The sequence below is a fragment of the Saccopteryx bilineata genome, chromosome 5 (genome assembly GCF_036850765.1).
Source record: "Saccopteryx bilineata isolate mSacBil1 chromosome 5, mSacBil1_pri_phased_curated, whole genome shotgun sequence".
Lineage (NCBI taxonomy): Eukaryota > Metazoa > Chordata > Mammalia > Chiroptera > Emballonuridae > Saccopteryx > Saccopteryx bilineata.
The window spans coordinates 174,607,952-174,631,810 of NC_089494.1; the positions used below are offsets into that span (position 1 = coordinate 174,607,952).

Genomic DNA, 23,859 nt, shown 5'->3' on the forward strand with positions numbered 1-23,859 from the left:
TCTCTTCTGCAGGCCGGATAATCCCAGTTCCTTTCATTTCTCATCATAGATCTTTTTTCCCAACCCTTTAATCATCTTTGTGATTCCTGGCAAAAACAGCAGAAAATATTTTGATTACTTACTCAGAAATGAGGGAAAGCCTCAGTAGTAAGTTATATTTTAAAAGTTATATATTTTTTAATATAAAGTTAAAATATGTAAGGAGGAAATATATTAGTTGAAGGTTCTTAGATCTTAGAATTCCAATCTTATCCCGTTTCTCTAGTGTGTAACTGAATCCAATTTCAACAAATTCAATGCCTCAAAGCACAGGACTTGCTGCCTATCCCATCCTGACATGACAGCACATAAGTTATGAGCTAGACCTGTCTGCATTTATGCTGATTTAAAATAGTTGACAATCTGTTCCCAACAGAGCTGCTCCTCTGCTCCTCCTCACCCTGCTTCCTCAAACACAATCTTCCCTCTGAAACAGCCAGAAATTTCATCAAGCTTCTTACAGATTACCAGACAGAACCATGTTCATCATGGTCAAAGCTGTTGGTTTTAAAATGTAACCAGAGCTTCTCGTCTCCATAAATGGTTTACTATCCTTCGTAGAATCAAATTCAAGGTCATTAAAATATTTATCCCTCAGCTACCACAACCTGACACCTCTTCCAAATTTCTCTTGCTGTCAATACAAGGTCATAGAACTGGATAACATCTCACCGAGTATTTTTTTAATTCAAGAGATCACAAGCTGCCTTTCTCTTGCAACTAGAGTCTGGAAATATTAGGGACACATAACTACTCAATATCAATAGCACATTTACACAAAACACAATACTACTAACAAGGGATTACATGCCCACTTTACATAATTGTCTTTAAAAGAAAAATACAGATAAAAAGAATAAATGCATTTTGATATGTTACACAACTTTCTTTTTTAAAAGTGAATGGCAGTAAGAGAGTTCAGATCAGTCCTGAACCAACAGTGAAAAACAAAGTTCACAAGCACATTGTACAACATATCTTAGGGGAAGCCAATACCACTCATAGTACAACACTGAACAGATAACAGAATGGCCATGTGCACAAATTTCTTTTGAAAACGTCTTCCATAATTGGTACAAGGAACACCTTGTAATCAGGGTGAAGGATGGCATAGGTCACACACACTGAAGGCCAGTTCCTCAAAGAGCCACAGGATGGAGGGTAACACCCAAAGATGGCTTGCATGTGTCTACAGATGCCCCTCCCATTTCAAGGAGAGTGTCACTGTTCACTGGGATTGCACTAAAAGCAGGCCAACAAGATGTGGGTCAACAATCAGATTTTTTCTGACCCACGACCCACTCTTCTCCTATGCCTGGCGAAAGGGAAGCAAGGATGGGAGGTGAAGATTAGAAAAGATGAGGGAGTCACACAGGAGTTCCCTGCTAGTTGTGGAGTTGCTCGTGTTCTTCAGAGCAGGGGCCTTTTCTCAAGCTCACATCATCCAATCCAATCTCCCCAGTGTGACCACGCTTTTTTTCACCTTTGAAGATGACCTAGGGAGAGAACGCACACACTGGTCAAGCCTCTTCTGCTCTTCTCGATGCCTACTCAGTTAGCAAAATAAAGGCAAACTCCCCCCCCCCCCCCCCCACACACACACAACTAAACAGGAAACTTACTTAACAGAAGGAAAGACCAGAGAACAGTATCACCTGAGGCTTGCCTTCTGGTACAAACTTAAATCACCAGTAAACTGTTAATCATGCCCTGTTACTCAGAGTCTGGTACCTTTAAAAGCCATTCTAACCTTAGATTACCACAATTTAGGAATGCTTAATGATGCGACCATTCTGTCAAAGATTGCCAAAGTCAGAAGTAACAGAGAGTGTGGTGAATGACTGTAAAGGTGCAGAAATTTGGAGCCAGGACCAGTCAGCAGCCTGCCTCTTGACGCTTGCCAGTTCCTCCATGGGGTTCACACAGCTTTGTTGCAAAAGATAAGAGAATCAAACTCCATAATCCAATCACACTGTTGTTTTACTTATGTAAAGACTAACAATGTCCACTATTTTTGTAGTTCATCTTTCATAGCATCCTTGCTTTATTAAGAAAAAAATCAGAAAATAAAATTCAAGACTCTGATAAAAGCTGTATTAATGTAGTCTACATTTTCTTTCTAAAAGAATTTTTTTAAATAACTATACCTGTAGGTATGGATGAAGAATCTTCTAATAGTAAGCTTTATAAGCATCAACATAAAGATGACACTTTTTCCAAATGCATTCAATAGCTTGGTGAGGAATTACAGATCACCTTACTACATATGACTTGATTACTTAAGATAAAACTTACATATTCAATCAAAGCTTTTCCCACATCCTGTCCTGAACAGAACAAGATGCCTTCTATTCAGGCCTCATCCAAGCTACTAAGCTATATAATCTGTGAGATAAAGGGCAGAAAACAGCCTTTAAAGAAATATCTTGGGGGGAAAAAGAATACTTTAGGGTAACTCGTGGTGGTCAGAGTTTGAAGTATAGGAATGAAATGAAAAGCAGGAACAGTTAAGCTTTCCACTCCTGCCGTCTGAAGTTTGTCTTAATTTACATTTTTACTTTTTCAATTAATAACTATTTTTTAATGAAAGTAGGGGATCTACTTTGAGGTGGGAAGAACGGTAGTGGTCAAGGGTTATAAGGAAGAGTGTACGAAGAAGCAAAAAGCGATTTAAAAAAAGAGGTAGGGAATGGAGTTGTCATGCCCAGAAAGAAACACAAACCTCTGTCTGAGCTAATGAAGTTAACAAGGCTTCTTCCCATTCAGACCCCAGAGTTCTCCTATGAAAGGAAAGCCTCCCGACGGCATCCTCGCAGTTCTACTTACGCTCTTGACGTCAGCCCCTCGCAGGGTGATCTGGGTTTGCCTCCAGCCATGGCCACCATTTCTTCCCCACAGGGCTGCTCCGTGGGCACCGTGTTTCCTCACAAACACCTGGAGCGTGCCGGAGTGCAGCCCAGTCACCTTGTGCCTGAACGACAGGCACAGGTCCCCTGAATGCCTGAGGTGGCCGAGCGGGAGCACCAAGCGAGCAGCTTTTCCCCCTGGGCCCTTGGCTGCCGAGACGGTCAGATACTGTCCACCTGCAATGGGAAAAGCAGGGCCATGTGAACGCACGCCCCAGCGTCCCTTCCAGCACAAAGAGTACGGGCAGGATTTGCTGAGTATAATAAACTTGAAACTGTGACAGTCACTTGTAAAGAATTCCAGGTTTCTTAAGGAGAAAAATGTGACTTATTTCTAGGCCTATCTCAAATTCCATGGGTTTGTGTTTACAGAAAACACTTGCTCATCGTACTCACAGAGAGTACAAGTTCTACCGAGGACACACGATAATTAGGAACGCCAACACTGCGAACCTTCCAGTGGAATAGGATCAGACGTACCCAGGCATGCACAGATGCACGCGCTCACCGCCTCCCGATGCTCACAGACTGATGATTATGTTGTCAAGCTGGCTGGCTGATTTGGCGGCTGCCTCGATGTCGCCAGGGAGAATATTCTATGTGGATAATTAACCTCTAGGCAGTGGAGCAGATGGTGGTTTAAAGGGTACTAAATCTGTTTATTACTTCTCTCTACGTTTTATTTTTAAACTCTAAAGAGAACACAGTCCTTTAAAAACGCCAGGGCTTGCTATGCTGCTCACCCTGGAGGTGCCTCCCCCCAGGAAGATACAGCTCCTCCCCCGGAAACTGTCCAGTTTTCTGGGGCCTTAATTTTATTTAAACCTAAGCAGTTTACAATGTTTTTATATTACAATAATATCAGAGATAAATTTCTGAGTACATATACATGAACACAAAATGTTAACTAAAACTGTCACTTTGTCTTCAGATCTCTTGCGCTTATAAAGTTTGCCTTCCCCATAGACAGAGAAACTGAAATTAAGGGGAAATTTTTTTGAGCTGGGGGAAAGCTGTTTCTCAAGTGAGGGAAGAAAGTTGCAAGTATTATCTTGAAACTCAATCCAAGTACAACTGACATTGCTCTGAGGCTGTCTTACTGTAGCCAACTGAAAAACACGCTGTTTCAACGCTGATTTATGCACAGGAAAATGTGTTTGCAATGCTGAACACACCTATCGGTTTTGGTAGAAAACTCACTTATCTTTCAATGAAAAGACAAGCATTTTTTTTTCTTATGCTTAATCTGTATCAGACACAACAGGTTCGGGATATCCTCCTGCTTTTCAAGGGACTTCTCCTCCAGGTGCTCTCTGAGCAGTCACAGGACCAAAGAGGTGATTGCCAGGCATTTGTTCTGAGTGGGGCTGTGCCGGGTGCCCCATGGGGGGCGTATCATGAAGCCTGCTAACAGCCTGTGAAGTAGAGGACTGTTTTGCAGATACAGAGTTAAGGCTTTGAGAGGTGAGGTCACCCAAGGTGTCACCCCGTGAGCGGCAGAGTAAATGTTTGAGTTCAGAACTGCCTGACCCCCATTCAACACCTGCTGCCCTCGGATTGGAATCACTGGTTTGCAATGTTTCTCTCCCCTGGGAGCGGGGAACTCTGTGATGTCAGAACCAACTATTCTCACAACCACCTCATTACATTGCTAGCATATGGAAGGAGTTTAATGCCTTCTGTTGAATAAATGATGTTCTAAGAAAACAGAAAAAAGAAAAGCTGCAAAGAAACAGGACCTTAGTCATATTCTTGAACCACCAACAACAAACACAATTCTTATCCTCATCCCACCACTTCCTTTTCTCCCCTCCCCCAAAATTAATCCAAATGGTATTTTGTCCAAGATATTTAGGAGGACTTTAAATGTCTCCCTATAAGCCAGCTTTTGAATCATCACAGGTATTTTGCTTGAGACTAAGATATAAGGTTATTACAGTTAACCTGGAAGTTTTTAGAAAACAAGGATTATCTTAAATCCCTGTGGAATGTACACTGGTATCACTCTGCCAGACGCTGCCTGAAAAGAAGGCAGCCTAACAAACCAGGGCATCCTAAGAGTCAACTAATCCCTTTGTGCAGGTATTTAAAACTACATTGCAAAACATGATCAATGAGACTAGAGTTGCTCTTACTTAATAGAGCTGCTGTATGAACATTTTTTCAGTGTTATAATTTGTCTTTTCATAAATATATTTTTCATAAATACGACATTTTTCTATGTCAACAAATACAGACATTTTTCATAGCTTCAGGTAATCTGTTAATTATGCAGCCAATTTTTTACTGAAGAACATTGAAGTGGTTTCTAAATATTTACTCTAAGATAATACTATAAAGTAAAAAGAAGCAAAAAAATTTAAACATTTGCAACACATGAAGAGACTGTTTCCTTTTTACATAAAGAACTTACAAATCAATAACACAAAAGGGAAAAATCATCTCAGGAAAAAATGACTTTTAAAATGTGAAAACATGGTCAAATTTTCATAATAAAATAAAATTAAAATGAGATGGTTTTTTTACCTATAAACTTGATAAAGATTTTAAAAGATCTATTTTGGGGATGGTCCTTAAATACTGTTTGTGGGAGTTTAAATTGCTATAACCCTTATAAAGGGAAATTTAGTAAAATCTATCAAAATTCAAAATGTAGTTGCCTTTGATTCAGTATTCCACATCTAGGAATTTATCCTATAGATATGTTCAAACATATATGAAATGATATGTGTATAAGGTTTTCACTGCAGTATTGTTTGAACTACGAAAGGCTGGAAACAACTGAAATGCTCATCAGTGGATGGCTGGTTAAACACAAGGGGGCATCTAAAGAATAATGATGTAACAGTCATTAATAACAATGAGAGTGTTCTGTCTCTGGCTGGGTTGTTAAGTGGATAGAGCATTGTCCCAGCATGCCAAGGTTTCAGGTTCAATCCCCAGTCAAGGCACATATGAGAAGCAACCAATGAATGCACAACTAAATGGAACAAAAGTGGAACAAGTCGATGGTTCTCTCTCTCTTCTCCTCTCTCCATCTCAAATCAATGGGAAAAAAAAAGAATGAGGATGGTCTGAATGTAATGGTATAGGGCAATCTTCACCAACAATGGCCACTATTATTTAAATGATAACTCTGGAACAGGCACTGCGTTAAATGCTTTACATATGTTAAATAGATTCTACTGATTCCCCCCATTTAAGTGACTTGCTCAATGTCCAAGCTAGTAAGCTGTGGTGCTGGCATTCTGGCTTTAACATCCTTGTTCTTCATGTTAACTCTTAAGATAATGCCCTTAAGTGACAAAAGAAAGGTGCATTAGAGGGTGCTTTGCTGCTGTAGGAACAAACATATCTCTGGGGAGATAACCAAGAACCTGGCTGTGGCTAGGAGGGCAGCTGGGAGCCAGGGGTGGAAGGCAGCCTTTATCTTTACTGTTGATTTATTTTTCCATTCATAACTGTTTTCAAAATAATTTTTTTAAGCTGCAACAGATGCACTTGTATGTACACGCTAGCATACTTGTTATGTATTTGTGAATTCCTTGTAGCTAGGAGTAGCAGACAGAGCCCTGAGTCAGTTGCCTTAACCCTTGATCCCCAGTGATCGGGGTTCCAGGAAAAGGGCCCAGATCCAGCCTTGACATCTCCAGAAGGGCGTGTCTCCAGGGCCACGGCCACATGCCTGCAGTGAGTCACCACAGCTGCCGGCAGCACAACTTTCCATCCCTTAGAGGAATATATTAACTTCAGTATCTGACAACTAAGTTTCAGATTGAATGTGATAAACAAAACCCAGTGAGCACCACGAAGGGCAGCAAGCAAATGCAATTATTTTACAGCTGTTTCTCAAAGCTGTAAGTTTATTTAATTGAGGGGTTTTTTTCTTGAAAATATTAGCATATAAGAATATTTGTATATCTGGATCTTGGATAAGAAATGCACATTAAAATCAGTCATAACTGTGAAATCCAAACATGTTTCTTTATAAATGGTATAATCTAGATAGAAATAACTAAACAAGGAACTTGGTAATTAGATAATATGCAGATATAATTCATTAACTTGCTTATATTTATATATACACAACCTCACCTAAACATCCTAGAAGAAAGATAGGCATTTTTTATCAGAAAATTTCTTAGTATTTTTCCATCAGTATGTGGTTAGAATTCCCCAACACACCCTAGAAAGGCCACCTGCAATTCCACCTTGATATGTGCCATGCACTCTTAAACTCTGCTCCCTTTCAGTCTTCCTACCCATTTTCCACACTGGAACCCTGCTGCTCACCCGGCTCCTTGGGATTACCTGGGGCATTCCATTCTGAGTCAGAGGCTCTTAGAGCCAGGGTAAGAGGTTTTCTAACCAATGCTTATCCAGTGCTCAAAATAATACCTTGCCATATGTGACCCAGTCAAATGCCTCCGCTGACAGAGAGCTCCTTACTTCGATGTCAGTCTGAGCTCTTTTTAGACAGCTCTGACTGCTGGGAATTTCTGTCTGAGAGTGAGCCAAAATCCATCTCTCTGTAATTTTCACCTGGTGATGTGACTTCCATCCCGCTGTGGTCACAGAGCAATGGTGATAGGTGTTGTAAATCAAGTATCGAAAAGCAGCCCTGTTCTACTATTTCTTCTGCAGGCTAAACGCTCTGGTTTCTCCCCATTTTTCCACAGGCTTTGAGACACCTCTCTGTCCAGGTCGTGCTGAGTGACCTATACTTATCTCTATTCTTCTCAGACCAGAAAGAGCCCACCAAAGTGGATTTTCCAGTCTGAAAAAAATAGCATATTTCTAGCAAACTGAGCCAGCTTTTTGGCAGCAACAACACAGGGTTCACTCACTGATATCATTACCTGTTAAAACTCTAAAAGTCTTTCACACTTCCTGCTAAGGCACTTCGCCCCTGCCCACCCCCCACAGCTGTGTAATGGGTTCTAGACCACGTATTCATCTGCATTAGATCGCTCCCCTAAATGAGACCCGCTGTGCTAATGTTGTGGAGCTGGTTGTGTCAGCACAGTCACTGTCTCCTCTGGCTTAGAGCCATCCAGTTTGGGTAGCGTGCCTTCAATATCCAAGCCCAGCATCCAGGCCCCGCAGGTCCCAGAGGAGCACCCCACAGCCAGCCGCCACCACTTCCTTCCCAGGCGTTCTGCACTATGACAACCAAATCACCACTTCCAACTTTTTTGCTTGTAATTTTAATTTCCAATCCTCTTCTTATTTTTCCCTCAGAGGGCAAGTGGAATTTGTGTCACAACAAATTTATACATTTATGTATGAAATCAGTAATAAAAACTTGAAAGGTACTAAATTGGTTCTGTTATAAAGTTCTTAAATTCTAAAGGGCAAGTGTTCTACTATCTACAGAGACTATCTACATAGATGGATAATAAATTCTTTTGAGTTTACTTAGCATGAATTACTATCTCGAGTGAACCTTGCTTGAAAGCGATATTCACTACGGCCACGAACACGCTCGGCTGCTAACGCTCCTTCATTCTGCAGCGCTGCTCCAGGTCAGTGGGCAGCCAGGCGCATGGGCCTGCACTCTGCTAATCGGGGCATGCGCACTGCCACAGGAGACAGAGGCCAGGCTGCGGGACAGTGGAGACCCGGGAACAGAGCACATGCTCTGGACTCGGAGTGGCCCCAGAGGCTGCATGGGCAGCACAGAGAGGGCTGGACGTGAAGTCCCTTCTTTCGCTCTGTGGCCTTAGGAAATTTATTTAAACTTTGGACCTCAGTATTTCTTCTGTGAAATAAAAACAATATTACCGGCTTCAGGGTGGATAAGAGGATATTAAAAAAAAATTAATGAGATAAATGACTCAGGACCATAGTAGGTATTAAATAAATGTTGGTTTCTAATTCACAGATACTTGTGACATTAATAAATAATAATGTCCTAATAGTCCCAGGATATAAAGCACAGTATAGGAAATACAGTCAATAATAACCATGTGTGATGTGGCACCAGCTGAATACTTGAATTATCGGGTGATCACTTAGTAAATGATATAATTGTCTACCACTGTTCTGTATGCCTGAAGCTAATGTAAATAATATTGAATGCCAACTGTAGTTGAAAAGTAAAATGTTAAAATATAAAATAATAATAGTGTCCTGCTCGGAGTTCGCCTTCAGTGACTGAGAACACTAATAGGAGAGCAGGAATGAGAAGGACTGCTCCGTGTGCTGCACTCATGTTGTGAAAAATTATCTTGTAGCTAAAAGAAGTCTTAAAAATCCATTTGAATATATAGAATATTCATTTTTAAAGTTTGTCTCAAATTTTTAGTTTTAAGATATCTAGTATTTCAATCTTAGGGGATCTAAATGAAATATTTTGGACTAATATTTTAGTACCTTGCCACTTAAACTGTGCATCAAGGATTAGTATCACTGGTATCCCCAAGGAGCTTGCTAGGAATGCATCAAAACCTACACTTTAACAAAGCCCCAGCTGATTTGTGCAAATGCTGAAATTGGAGAATAACTGGTTTAACAGAGCATATCCCACCTCAAGTTAACTTCTGCGTGTTCTGTGTTCTTCTATATAATACCTGGGTTGGTATTTAAGAACTAGGCTTTTAATTAACAACATACTTTTTAGTTAACAATATACTTCTTCTTCACATCTTGTCTCTTTCGTCCCTAAATCTAGAATCAGGAATATAAAAAGGGGGAAAAAAAGAAACCAAACTCCTCATCCTTTCATTGAGTTGACATCATCCATAAAAGATTTAATTACTGAGGGGAGGTAAAAACCAACAGTCTGCATCTTTGCTTCCAGGAACAAGATGACCAAACATCTTGTAAGTACTAGAGTACTAAAATGTGAGATTCACAGGATATGTGTGATTTAAAAGCCTATTAATTTTGCAAGGAACTAAGTCTAAATCCACCTTACTAAGACTATTCTTTAGTGGAATGCCATATTTCCCCATGTATAAGATGCTCCCATGTAAAAGATGTACCTTAATTTTGGGGCCTGAAATTTGAAAAAAAATATTACATAAAGTTATTGAACTCAAGTTTTATTCATCATAAAATTCATACAACTCCTCAACACTGTCAAAACTCCCATCCGTTAGCTTGTCCTCATCTGTGTCTGATGACAAATCACTGTCTTCATATATTGTCTCGTCCTCAGTTCCATCTATGGCATTGGAAATGCCACAACTGTATAAGACGCACCCAGTTTTTAGATCCCCAAATATTTTTGGAAAAGGATGTGTCTTATACATGGGGAAATATGGTAAGTAGTGGTAATTTATAACTAATTTGGATCCTCTCAACATTTGACCTAACAGCTCTAGTATCCAAGTTAGAATGAAATTTTTATCAAAGAGGTATTCACAACTTCACAGAAATTTCAGCCTCCAACTATGTCAAAAGTCTTGAAAAAAAAAAAAAAAGACAAGATTGGGAAAACAAGCAGGCACTGCTGCCATGGCTGATGTGTCTCTTTCACGTTTGGGAACGGGGCACAAGTAAACTGAAAATTACAGGTCAGAATAAGCCCACGTGTTTTATTTACCAAGCTTTTTGAGGAGGAGTAGCTGGCCTTTTAATGAACTGCTTGTCTTCCCATAATATAATTCTACTGGATAGCTCACACTTAAAAAATAGAATACGAATCACTTAAAAAATGGAATATGAATGTGTGACAAGGTCTCCTTGGCCCTCTTTCTTTGGTAAACACAGAGATCCGTTCCAGTACACCTGCCTAGCGGACCTAGGGTTTTCCAATAGGACCACACTGAAATGTGTCCTAGAGTTAGATAACTGGTATTACCTGCCGGGTCCCTCACCGGTTCCCAGTGCAAGTCATTGTCTTTTTCCCTGATCCATCCACAAAGCCCATGGTCAAAATTGCAGCTGTGTATCAGGACACCTGCAGGGAAATGACCAGAAAGACAAGTAAACCACAAACTAACAATACATTGTTAACAAGATTATCTGTACAAGTGTTCCCTCCTACCCGATCTTAACTAGCCCATCAACCCACCAGGACTTCTCTCCAGGAGATCAAAAGGAAACCACGTAAATCCTTTCTCAGCACAATGGTGCCCGTGTGCTCAGCTGTAAAAACACAGCACACAAACTTTGTCAAACTATGACCTTGCTACATCATCACTTATGAAATATGATTTCCTCCTCATAGTTTATATTAAAGACTGCTTTAATACACTTTTAAAAGATGATGACTCACTTATTTGTGCCCAACTGATTTAACTGTAGAGGAAACCAAGTAGTAAAATAATTTTTTTAAAAGGCTCTACAATATTCCCAGATGTAACCTAACAATCTACAATTTAAAAGTTATTTCATGAAATGGAGACAAAATGGTGAAATGTCATTATAACGGTACTGAGAATAGAAGTCTCTACCTGGATCATCCTTTGCTTCATCATCTGCACTGACTCCTCTTTCAATTTCAAATATTTCAAACAAATCATTTGAAGGCTGCCGAGGAACTGCAAGAGAGAGAGGTGATTTGTTTTGTTTTGATGAGGTTTCCATTCGAGACATTACCTTTAACAAGGGGCCAGGAGCAAGACCTGCCATTGCCTCATGTGGCAGAATCCAACATGTTCAAGTACACTTCACATGAGAGTCAGGAAGTCTGCACTGATCTATATCGCATCATTTATCTGGACAGAAATAGACAGTAGTTTTCAAAAGTTTCTAGAATTCAACATAAAAATACATTGAAAGTTCTTCATCGGCCCTGGCCGGTTGGCTCAGTGGTAGAGCGTCAGCCTGGCGTGCAGGAGTCCCGGGTTCGATTCCCGGCCAGGGCACACAGGAGAAGCGCCCATCTGCTTCTCCACCCCTCCCCCTCTTCTTCCTCTCTGTCTCTCTCTTCCCCTCCCGCAGCCAAGGCTCCATTGGAGCAAAGTTGGCCTGGGCACTGAGGATGGCTCTGTGGCCTCTGCCTCAGGTGCTAGAATGGCTCTGGATGCAACAGAGTGACGCCCCAGATGGGCAGAGCATTGCCCCCTGGTGGGCATGCCGGGTGGATCCTGGTCGGGCGCATGTGGGAGTCTGTCTGACTGCCTCCTTGTTTCCAGGTTTCTAGCTTCGGAATGCAAAAAAAAAAGAAAAAAAGAAAAAGAAAGTTCTTCATCTGGAAAATGCATGTTAAGAGAACTACCCAGAGCAATCAGACAAGACAAAGAAATAAAAGGCATCCATATCGGAAAAGAAGAAGTAAAGGTATCACTTTTTGCAGATGATATGATCCTATACATCGAAAACCCCAAAGAATCCACAAAAAGACTACTAGAAACAATAAGCCAATACAGTAAGGTCGCAGGATACAAAAAAGAACTACCAATTTCTAGTAAAATATTCATCTCTATGAAGTTCAAAAATTTGTTTCTAGGAAAGATACACTGTGCACTCTGGATAAAGGATGTTTTAACTAAAATGCCTGCCATTTCAGTGAGGGGTTTGGTTTTTCTAACCACAGCATTAACTCCCCTCCAGTGAGCTCTGCACAGTGGTGCATGCTAATCTGGCGTTCTCACCAGCGCCTGCCTTTCTTATGCAGGTGCCCTGGCTCCTTTAAGATCAAATCCAAAGGCCTCAGTGCAGTAACCACACCCTCCCGCCCCCTAAAGTGCCCAAACACGCCATTCATTTTCAGCCTCTGACCCTGTCCCCAGCTTGGGATGCTCTTCCTGCTGATTAACCCATGCACTTCCCCTCTTTGTTCACTGCCCAGTGTAATATCACTGCCCGGGTGAAAGCTCTGCACTCCAGGAGATTTAAACTCTTCACTTGTAGTTCATAGACTCCTGTTTCCACACCTCTATTCCACTTTTTTGTAGATTTGTTGTTATTTACACACACGTGTGTCTGCCCTCTGCTCTTCAGAGATTCTGCTAGTCTCTGAAGTCCTGGAGGGCATCAACCATGTCTTTTTCGTGTGGCATTTCCAGGGCGTCACCTGGTGACAAGCACTCAGTGTTTACTGAACAAATGTGAAGATCTTGTCAAGAAATCCATGCACTCTGTGAACTATTTTCCTCATTGAAACAAGTGAGACAGAGCTAAAGTATCTACTTTTTAAAAAATGGATTCACTTAAATCATTCAGTTTTTATTCCGTTAATGTATATTTGATTACCACCATCTGCCGAGCACTGTGGGAGGCCAAGGAGACCAGGTGAAAGGGGTGAACAAGACCAACAAGGACCTGGCCCTCACAGAGCCAGCACTCTAACGGGAGAGGCACGCATAACTTAAAGATCAAGGAGGAAGGAGAACACCAGTTGACAGCAGAGTAACTCAGCGGGAAGGGGAGTGTGGAAACGGTGGTGGTGGAGGAGGGGAATTCTTGGCCAGAGACTAGGGAGTATACTCCCTTTTCTTTGACAAAACTTTAATTAGCTTTATTTTTATAAGGCAAGTAGTGAAAGATGTAGAACACCAAGGAACAGACATTAGTCAAAAAGATTCTTTCTTGATAATGTTCCTATTCTTTTTAGCAAGAATTTTTTTTTTTGGTTTTGGTTTTGGTTTTGGTTTTTTTGTTTTTTTTTACAGAGACAAAGAGAAAGTCAGAGAGAGGAATAGACAGGGACAGACAGACAGGAACGGAGAGATGAGAAGCATCAATTATTAGTTTTTCGTTGCGCATTGCGACACCTTAGTTGTTCATTGATTGCTTTCTCATATGTGCCTTGACCTTGGGCCTTCAGCAGACCGAGTAACCCCTTGCTCGAGCCAGTGACCTTGGGTCCAAGCTGGTGAGCTTTTCCTTACACCAGATGAGCCGGCACTCAAGCTGGTGACTTCGGGGTCTCGCACCTGGGTCCTTCCGCATCCCAGTCCGATGCTCTATCCACTGCACCACCGCTTGGTCAGGCTTTAGCAACAATTTTTTAAATTAACAATCCCATAATATTTATACTGATTTTGTTTAAGCTTCTTGCTTTGAATTTTTTTCCTGTTTGTTTCAAAAGTCCAAAGTTACCCCCCTCCCCCCGCATACTCTCACATACCCAGCCTGTGAGGGATAAAAGAGAAGCTATTGTAGTTCTATACAAGCTCTAGGGACACAACCAGATCATAGGTGCTCCGGGGATGAGGGAAATGTCCTCCCTCTTTTTATCTCCAGATGACTGACAGCAATGACATCCAATTATAGCTTTGTCTGGGACTCTGAGAGGGAGATTGCCTTTTATCTATTAGAAATACTATGGCCTGGCCTGTGGTGGCGCAATGGATAAAGCGTCGACCTGGAAATGCTGAGGTCGCCGGTTTGAAACCCTGGGCTTGCCTGGTCAGGGCACATATGGGAGTTGATGCTTCCAGCTCCTCCCCCCTGTCTCTCTCTCCTCTCTCTCTGTCTCTCTTTCTCTCTCCTCTCTAAAATGAATAAATAAAAATTAAAAAAAAAAAAAGCTTTAAGAAGACACTCAGAAGCTGGTTTAAAAAAAAAAAGAAATACTACAAAATTGTAGGCAAGCATGCTTACTTTCTTATGACAGAGAAAGTTTTTCGCTGGAATCCTCATTTTTTGTTCCCCTTCATCTTGTTGTAACTTACACAAATTATCTCTGAATTGGAATAGCTCAAATCTGAAAGGTAGCATAGCTTAGGGGCATTAGGATGGTTTGTCAGCTCCCTTTTTTCCAGATGAAAAACTGTCAGATGGTAAACAGAGTCTTGGTGAACAGGGGAGCACTGCCCCCAGCTTTCCTGGTGCAGGGGCCCATTTTACCAAGAACAATCATGGAGGTCCTCTCTGAGGGAGCACTGTTTGGATGGAGAGAGGAAGAACATGGAACCTTCCAAGCAAAGTGATGGGTGGGGAGGAGGGAGCAGTTCAGGCCCCAAGCACAAAGCCAGAGCTCAGGACAGAGAAGGCATTCACAGTGGCCGGAGGACGTTGAGAAACAGAGAAAGTGGCTGGGCAGGCAAAAGAGAAAGGAAGCAACGGGATCACACATTCGGAAAACAGTGACACAAAGAATTAGTCACCTAACAACCTGCAAAGTGTCGGACGGTTCATTAGTATTTTAAGCACTAGGTTTCCAAGAACTATTTAATTCAGCAGCAGATGATACATACACCTTTATTTCAATACACTGGGAAACAGTCTAAGGAATTTAGAGACCTGAAGTGCTCAGCAGCTGCTAGTTCTCACCTTGTTGTGCGCTCTGCCCTGCAGCTCCGCCACAGCCTGTGTCCCCCCTCCTCCCTCACACACCAGGATGCCCCTAACAGCGTCCCACTGCTGTGCCAAAGGAAGGTACACTACCCATTCCCCAGGATACTTCACAGTTTACGGGAAAATACCAAGGGAAATGAGCAGTGGGGGAAAGCAAGCGGTATGATCTCAACTACGCACAAGAAAACCAAATGAACGAACCAAAAACTCTGCACTAGGAAAAAGAATGGTAAAAAATACACCAATATGCTAATAGTGGTAATCCGATTATTGGAAAAGAAAGTGATATTTTCTCATTTGTTGGTTTGTTTTGTCTTTTGCAATTCTAAGTTTTTAAGATCGTTTATAAAAAGAATTCCTATTCTGAAAAAAATGACTTATCTAAAACATTGAATTAAAAGAGAGTTCTATGAGAACACATAACCAAACCCTACCCCATAGCAACCGCGTCTGTTATTTGTACTTTGACTGCTCAGAGGACTGAACAAAGCCTTTATGCCTGTTGTTAAATATGGGGCTATAAAAATGAAATGTATTTGTGTAATCTGAACATAGTCTTTGATCCAGAGAGCTAGTGTGATCAATGCAGAAAGTGTTAATTAAAATAAATGACTAGCCATGCCCCAAATCACAAGTATAACCAGGATAGATGCTGATACAAGATTCTCTTAATTATCCTCCCTTGTATCATATTTTGACTAATAGTCAACTTAAATACATGTATATTTCATAAAAACAAATACATATTACTATTCTCTATAGTTGGACCATTAATTCTCAGCATTTGAATGGTATAGTTTTAGAGTTGAAAAAGGATAAGAGAAATTTAACCACACAATTCCTCTAGCATCTTTTCATCCACCCGCCCCCCCCCAATCCATCCACATGCTAATGCAATCAATCAAGAATGTGGGCATCCACTGGTACCAGGCACAGGGCTAAGAGCTTGTGAATCAGAGAGCACACTCTTGCCTTCATAACAATTCCCCCAGGTAGTGAATGCTTTTAAAAGGGAGGCAGAGGAAGCTATGGGAATATGTGGTGAGAAGGAAGGGATGCTAGCTGAGCTAGCAGGTGGAGGGCAGATGCATAAAATCTCAAAGGGGAGAAGCTCACATCAGAGTGTAAAGGATGAGCGACTGTGAGCTGGCACCCTAGAGAATGACGGTCCGTGGAACACAACTCTCATTATAGCTGTAGAGCTCACAGAAGAAGGGCAGCGAATTAATGAGGCTGGAGATGCAGGCTGACTGCGCAGGACCTTTGAAAGCCATGTAAAGATTTTGGACTCTATTCTGGTAGAAACTGGAAGCCTCTGGAAAGTTTTTACAGAGGAGTGCCAAGATGAGGTACACCATTCCAGCTGTGGCATGGAGAATGAGCATGAGGGAGTGGATGTCTGAGGACAGTTATGACCAACATTAATGAAAGAATTAGTCTTGAAAACATTTATTTCCTAAAAGTTGTTCTTCCATTGGTCAGTGTTTCACCTACCAAGAGTATCTTGTGCCCATTCCTTGTTACCTTTTCTGTATGAACTAAAAGAAAGGAAGTGTAGAGGCACTGAAGGAAGGGGCCAGCTGGATAAAAACATGGTGGGCCAGGGTTCAGGGGCCTGGGCAGCTTTCCTAATGCCCGGGGGGCCCCGGGGCCTGTGACAACAATCAGCCTGACAGACAAGCAGGAAATTTCTTAAAGCCTGGCCCAGCATTTTCAATTAAATATATTTTCCCCATGACTATAATATTGATATATAACTGAGTTTATAAATGAGGTTTCCCAAATAGTCAATTGTATATTTTACCCAAAAAGCACTAAGAGTAAGCACAGTAAAGTAAATGTAAATATTATCATACGCACCCCCCCACTGCCAGCCCCCTCCCAAAGGGTAACTATAGCAAAGTGTTACCACTATTTATTAAAGGTAGGTTTGCAAATTGTTTCTGTTCTTGGGTAGCTCACAGATATGACCCAGGCGGGTTCTGGCATTTGTTGTTGAACTAAGAGGTTAAAGATAACACTGTTTTGAACTCTATGCTTAGAGGTTTAGTTCATCGAGAATGACATGTGTAACTTGCCTCATATTCTGAAAGGGTCTTTCTGGTGGCAAAACCCAGGGATTTTTAGAGACTACAGTGTGGGGATGAATGACAAGGATTTTATGAGGCAGTCTTGCTTCTCTCTCCTCCTCTTCTCCCCTCTCTTCCCCCACCTCTGCTTCCCTACCTCTCCTCCTCCTCCCTCCCCTCTTTCCCCTGCCTTTGTCTCTCTCAAGAGGAAGAACATGTTTATCACAGCTTTAAATGACCAGAGAGAAGCAAATAAAAGGACTGGAAAAGAGTTTCTGAAATTCCCTTAGCCACATTAGAGAAAATTCTTAGCTATCTACTGATTATAAACACAAAGGAAGGGGTGTCGAGGCTCCACAGAAAGAAGCCCTTGTTTGCCAAAGCTGTCATCCCACAGGGAGAACCTAGGCTCATAAAACACCTTTGGGTGAAGGGTAAATAGCGGAACTGGAAAAATTAAATCTCTGGAGAAAGGTGGAACACACACACACAGCTACTTAATAATGAGCCCAATTTTTGTAACTTGTCTATTTCTCCTCAAATAAAGTTTCAGAACAAATTAAGCCAGTACTGCCCAGGAGAACAAAATATCAAAAGATGGTCCTGTTATAGGTATGACCATAAGGATGATAATACAGCTTTTTCAGATTAAGAGAGGACTTAATAGGTTCTGTTCTCTTTCTCTCTTCTAAGCCAAAGGAACCCTTGAAGGTTAGGCTCTGCCAGGACAGTCCCACACACCAGAACACAGGTGGTGAGCAGACCCCGGCAGGTCTGCTGGGAGTGATCACCTGCGGTGTCACAAGAGCCCATGGGCTCTGGGGGAACAGGTGTCAATGCCCTCAGGCCAAAGAATCACTTTAAAGAAAAGGAGCTTTTATTTCTGATATTTATCAGACCCAGCAGTAAATTTCCCTTTTAGACACTGTTGCTGAAAAGTTGTCACTATTTTTCCCTTTGTTGCTGAAAAGTTGTTGTCACTATTTTTCCCTTTGTTGCTGAAAAGTTGTTGTCACTATTTTCACAGCAAGGACATGAGGGGATGCTGCCTCTAACATCACAATTGTTTAACCAGGTACTATAGGCACCTAAACAAAGCAGGATGGTCCAATTATTTAGTTACAAGAAAGTTGCAGCTTTCCATTTTCATTTTGTACGCTCACATAATAGCTTGTACTTGCAAATCAACTCGCTTCAAAAAGATCCAGTTAGCCAAAAACAACATTAAAATTGTAATGAACCATAATAAAAAAGCATAAGGAAAATATAAACATTTAGAACTAGAACACAAATATGGCTGTCTCTCTCTGAGTTAAGTAGGAAGTGCTCTCATTACCATATAAATGAATTCAGCAACATAAGTAGACATAGTAACACTAGAATGTACTGAGTTCTTATCATATGCCAAGCACTGTGGTAAGAGTTTTATATGCACTCTCATCTAATTTCACAACAGTCCGATGAGGTAGATGCTGTTATTATCCCCACTTATAGATGAAGAAACAAAGGCATATAAAAAAATTTAGTGACATGGCCCAAATCAGAGTAGTTATAAGCACAGTACTTTTCATTACAATACTATAGACAAATGTGCATGCAACTTAAAAAACAAAACAAACAAAAAAATCTGATTTCTGACTTTTCTACCTTTGGTCACATTCACTGAGAACTCAATTTATACTTTCCAGGGAGAGCAATTTTTTCTTCTTCCTAGTTTACCAGCTACCATAGGATCCAATTAAAAAATAAATCAAAATTCTTGAAAACTTTCAGAATTCACAGCACCAGACCCTGACCTGTAAGCACTGACAACTCACTCCTTCATAACACCAGCAGAAATGTAATCTTCAGGGAGACGTCAGGCAGCCCCCCAGGGTCTCCCAGGGCTTTTCTGTTTACTAGAAAGCAAACTAGTTTGAAGACCTTTTGAACCCTCAGCAGAAACAATTTTTTTACTCATCACCACAGAGAATCAGAAAAGATACCCTATTTCCACGAGTAAGAACAAGGTGAACACACCAGCCACAGACTCATCAAATCTGCAGAAGAGAAATGAGAGAAAGAACCGGTGAGTAGCACGCAGCAAAGCAGCTCAGCAAAAAGGAAACAATTTTCTTCCTGTATGGCATGTACAAGTGCTACACATCCTCCTGATTTAGAAGAGCACGGCACCAGCGAGTCTGTGTCTGACAGGGCCACTCAGGAGGGCATCTGACACATATTACATTATATTCCATAATCTTTATCTGCAACGCCTTTCTTCTTCACTTTCCATCAGACAGATGCCACATGCTATGTTTTAGGCACAATCGTACATTTTAAACGCCCCACATCTGGCTAATTCTGTCTCCATTGAGGATGTGGTTCTGCTGGACAGAGGGCTGCCATGCTGGCTCTCAGAGCCCTGCTGTTGTTCAAAGTGTGGTCAGCAGGTCAGCATTATGGCCTGGGAGCGTGCTGGAAATGCAGAATCGCATTCCTACTACAGCCTCACTGATTGGGAGTTTGTTTGTTTTTTTGGTTTGTTTTTTTTCACAAGATCCCATGTTTCTTGTACACATAGTAAAGACAGAACAGTATTTCTGTAGACAATCAGTTGGAGTAAATGTGTCGGAGGGACTAGTAATCTACATTTTAGATAAGCGTCCTAAATTACTGTGATTCAAACGGGCTATGACAATACTCTAAAAAAAAATCTGCTTCCTGGGCCAAATGATACTATATTCCTTCCAGAAACCTGAGCTTCCTAGCTAAACCTGGCATACCTGATACACTCAACTGTAAAGAAAAATTTGAAAGGTTAAAAATAGGAGTTAATGAATTTTTTAAAAACTAGTACGTTCTACATAAAATTGGCATGATTAAGAATTAGAATCTGTTTGACCAGGAGGTGGCTCAGTGGATGGAGTGTTGCCCTGGGATGTAGAGGACCCAGGTTCGCCAGGTTGAGTGCAGGGTCGCTGGCTTGAACATGGAACCATAGACACTTGGTCTGCTGAGCTCCCTGGTCAAGACACATATGAGAAAGCAATCAATGGACAACTAAGGAGCCGTAACAAAGAATTGATGCTTCTCATCTCCTCATCTCTCTCCCGTCCTGTCTGTGGTTGTCTGTCCTTTCCTCTCGCCAAAAAAGGGGGAGGATTTAGAATCTACTGGGGCACTACTTCAAAAAACACAACACACGACTGGAGAGCATGAAACTTAAGTACTTCTGGCCGCTCTCCCAAGGAACTACTGCTTTGCTGAATTACTGTGACTGTCAGTGGTGATGGAAGGATTAAAAAAAAACTTAGCATAAAGAAAAAAAACATAGCATGATGATAACACAAAGACAATGAAAATCACCCCAAATATCATACACTCAATACATGGTTACCATTTTGGTCTCTTTTCTCTCAGACTTTTATATTCATTCAGACATATGTAGACAAGCATTATTATAACGAATTGGGGTTGAATGGTATATACAGTGTAGTATATTTTTTTCCTTAACATTTTTATAGCATGCATATTTTTCCAACTCATTATGTATTTTTCAAAAACCGTTCACTGCATATTTTATTATGTTGCTAGACTAGAACGCATTTCCCCATCTTCCTTTACGTCTGCTTCTGCATGCAGTGCTTCTTATTTTCTTTGCTCTGGGATAGATCCTATCTGTTCTGATACCACTTTTGCCTTTGCTTCTTGGTCTTCACCTTTATAGCAGTTCTTTGTAGCATACCTCTGGTGCCCAGACAGGCACACCACAAACTAAGGCAGTTTTTCTTGCTCTGTCTGCTAGCACCTTTCTGTCCCCCGACTCAACCCCTCTCCAGGCTCTTCCAGGGTCCAACACCAACCCACTGGTCTCAGAAACCATGCAAACGAAGGCCAATGGGAGAGCCCTATTCAGTCTTATGGAGAGTGATCTCTATACCTCTCAGTTCAGTTCATCCTTACCTGAAGTTGGTTTCAATGAACCCTAATCCCAACAGTTAAACAATACATATGACATGCCACCCCAAGAGATTCACAATGACCATTAGCATATTAAGAAGTCCTATAGTTAACAAACCTATTTAAGTTTACTAAACCTGGCATCTCTCAAATTCATTTGACCTCAGAACTTCTTTAGGCATCCACTTCATAATATCCCACAGAACTCCTGTTGAGTCACACACACTCGGAAAAGCACTGGTCTGTCCCATAAGTGAAAGAACAAGAACTTCATATTATCCGGGAATTTTAGAGTTGCTCAATGAGGCCTACAGGGCTAGCCTTGAAAATACATCTGATTATACAATTTTAAAGACCCAGGGTCCCTCAAGATGGAATTATTTTAAAATTACATACTTAATATTTCATATCACATATAAAGGTTCTTTTTTTTTTTTTTTTCAGTGAGAGGAGGGGAGGCAGAGACAGACTCCTGCATGCACATGACCAGGATCCACCTGGCAAGCCCACTAGAAGGCGATCTCTGCCCGTCTGGGGCATTGCTCCATTGCAACAGGAGTCATTTTAGCACCTGAGGCGAAGGTTATGGAGCCATCCTCAGTGCCTGGGGCCAACTTGCTCTAACTGAGCCATGGCTGCAGGAGCTGAGGAGAAGAGAGAGAGAGAAAGATTGAAAGAAGTGAGAGGGGGAGGGGTGGAGAAGCAGATGGGCGCTGTTCCTGTGTGCCCTGACCAGAAATCGAACCCGGGACATGTACACACCGGGCTGATTCTCTACCACGGAGCCAACCAGGAATGGCCAAGGGTTATTTTCTTCATTTTTTTTTTTTAATTTTTTTTTATTTTATTTATTCATTTTAGAGAGGAGACAGAGAGGGACAGAGAGAGACAGAGAGAGACAGAGACAGGGGGGAGGAGCTGGAAGCATCAACTCCCATATGTGCCTTGACCAGGCAAGCCCAGGGTTTCGAACCAGCGACCTTAGCATTTCCAGGTCGATGCTTTATCCACTGCGCTACCACAGGTCAGGCACCAAGGGTTATTTTCTTAATCAGATATAGTTTAAATGTTCCCCACCACAGTTATTCCTATAAAATACAATATAAAATACAATTATATTTCATAGTAACTAATAATTCATCAACACTTTTACTTGTATTATGTTTGATCCTGGAAACCACTCTATGTGGACAGAAAGCAAGGAATATTACCTCCATTTTACAGATGAGAAGACTGATGTGGAAAGCAGAGTAACCTATCTGGTCACATACGTTTATAAATAACAGGGATGGGAATCAAAACTCCATCTTCTGATTCATTGTATTCTGTTCTTAGCAGTTGTTTCAAGCCCTCTGTTTCAAATACCTCAACCTTCTCTTCATATTTCCTTTCAAAGCTTTTCACTACTACTCTGCATCACGCTTAAAATTATGAAGTATATTAGATTTAGTGTTTTCTAAAGAATCTTTTTTTTTAATTTATTTTATTTTATATTTTTATTTTTCTGAAGCTGGAAACAGGGAGGCAGTCAGACAGACTCCCGCATGTGCCCTACCGGGATCCACCCGGCACGCCCACCAGGGGGCGATGCTCTGCCCATCCGGGGCGTCACTCTGTCACGACCAGAGCCACTCTAGCGCCTGAGGCAGAGGGCAAGGAGCCATCCCCAGCGCCCGGGCCATCTTTGCCTTGGCTGCGGGAGGGGAAGAGAGAGACAGAGAGGAAGGGGTGGGGGGGTGGAGAAGCAGATGGGTGCTTCTCCTGTGTGCCCTAGCTGGGAATCGAACCCGGGACTCCTGCACACCAGGCCGACGCTCTAGCACTGAGCCAACCGGCCAGGGCCAAGAATCTTTCTTTTCAATAGCTATATTTAAACTATCAGGATAAGAGAAAAAAAAACATAAGCTGAAATAACTCTGATGATTTGAGGAGTGACTATCAAATCAACAAATTAAATTTAGTTAATTGAAGCATATAAAAGAGTATTTAGATTTCAAAAATTTAAATCCAATATAAAATTATATTTCCTTCCATTCAACACTATTTTTGAGTGTGTTCTGTGTACCAGGCACTGTCTGTTTTGAGGGGGAAATGCCTGCAGGTTAAACAGCTGCACTCTACATGCTTGGCAGCAGACAGAAATTATTTAAATCAGAAAATTAGGTATAAGAGGATTCCCCTTGCAATCAATATCGGGTCAGGTCTAACTAGCATGTATCTTTGGGCCCTAGAGTTTGGGACAGATTTGAAAAAAAAAAGAATATTTAAAAGATAAGCCAAAAAAATTGCTAAGTGAGTTAAAAAACAAAACAGTATTTCTACAAAAGGATTTAAGAGACAGAAATGACTAAACCCCAAGAAGGAATTGGTAATTTCCTGAGAGTGTTCCTTGAATACATGGAGTGTGGGGTCAGGTGACAGTGACCAGCTGTGTGCCTGACAGTACTGAAGAGGTATAAACTGTAATTTCTTGACTTTGGGTTAAATATAACAAAGAATATTTGGAGTCAGTTTTTGGAAGGGACTCTAGTCACCATTAGAGAGCTGAATATAATGGAATTTTTTAAAACCACGTAAGATCACACTTGGGTAATTAGTTGATATTGGTTTAGATGAAAGTTTTTAGTCCATAAATTATAATGCAAAAGGCTATTATAACTAACACATCTGCACTGCTTATCTGAAGTTTAAATACTTTTTTCTTTTTC

At 41.3% G+C, this 23,859-nt stretch overlaps 1 protein-coding gene across 4 annotated transcripts in view; it reads right to left on the minus strand.

The window, feature by feature from the left end:
• Positions 1-1,335: 1,335 nt before the first annotated feature.
• Positions 1,336-23,859, minus strand: part of NPNT (nephronectin) — a 78,700-nt gene continuing 56,176 nt past the window's right edge. For all 4 annotated transcript variants that reach the window (XM_066280432.1, XM_066280433.1, XM_066280434.1 and 1 more), the window contains 4 exons: positions 11,348-11,434; positions 10,753-10,851; positions 2,866-3,122; positions 1,336-1,535 (listed from right to left, as the gene is read on the minus strand). In XM_066280432.1, the coding sequence (XP_066136529.1) occupies positions 1,425-1,535; positions 2,866-3,122; positions 10,753-10,851; positions 11,348-11,434 (554 nt within the window). In that variant the 3' untranslated portion in view covers positions 1,336-1,424. The remainder of the gene's footprint in view (positions 1,536-2,865; positions 3,123-10,752; positions 10,852-11,347; positions 11,435-23,859) is intronic.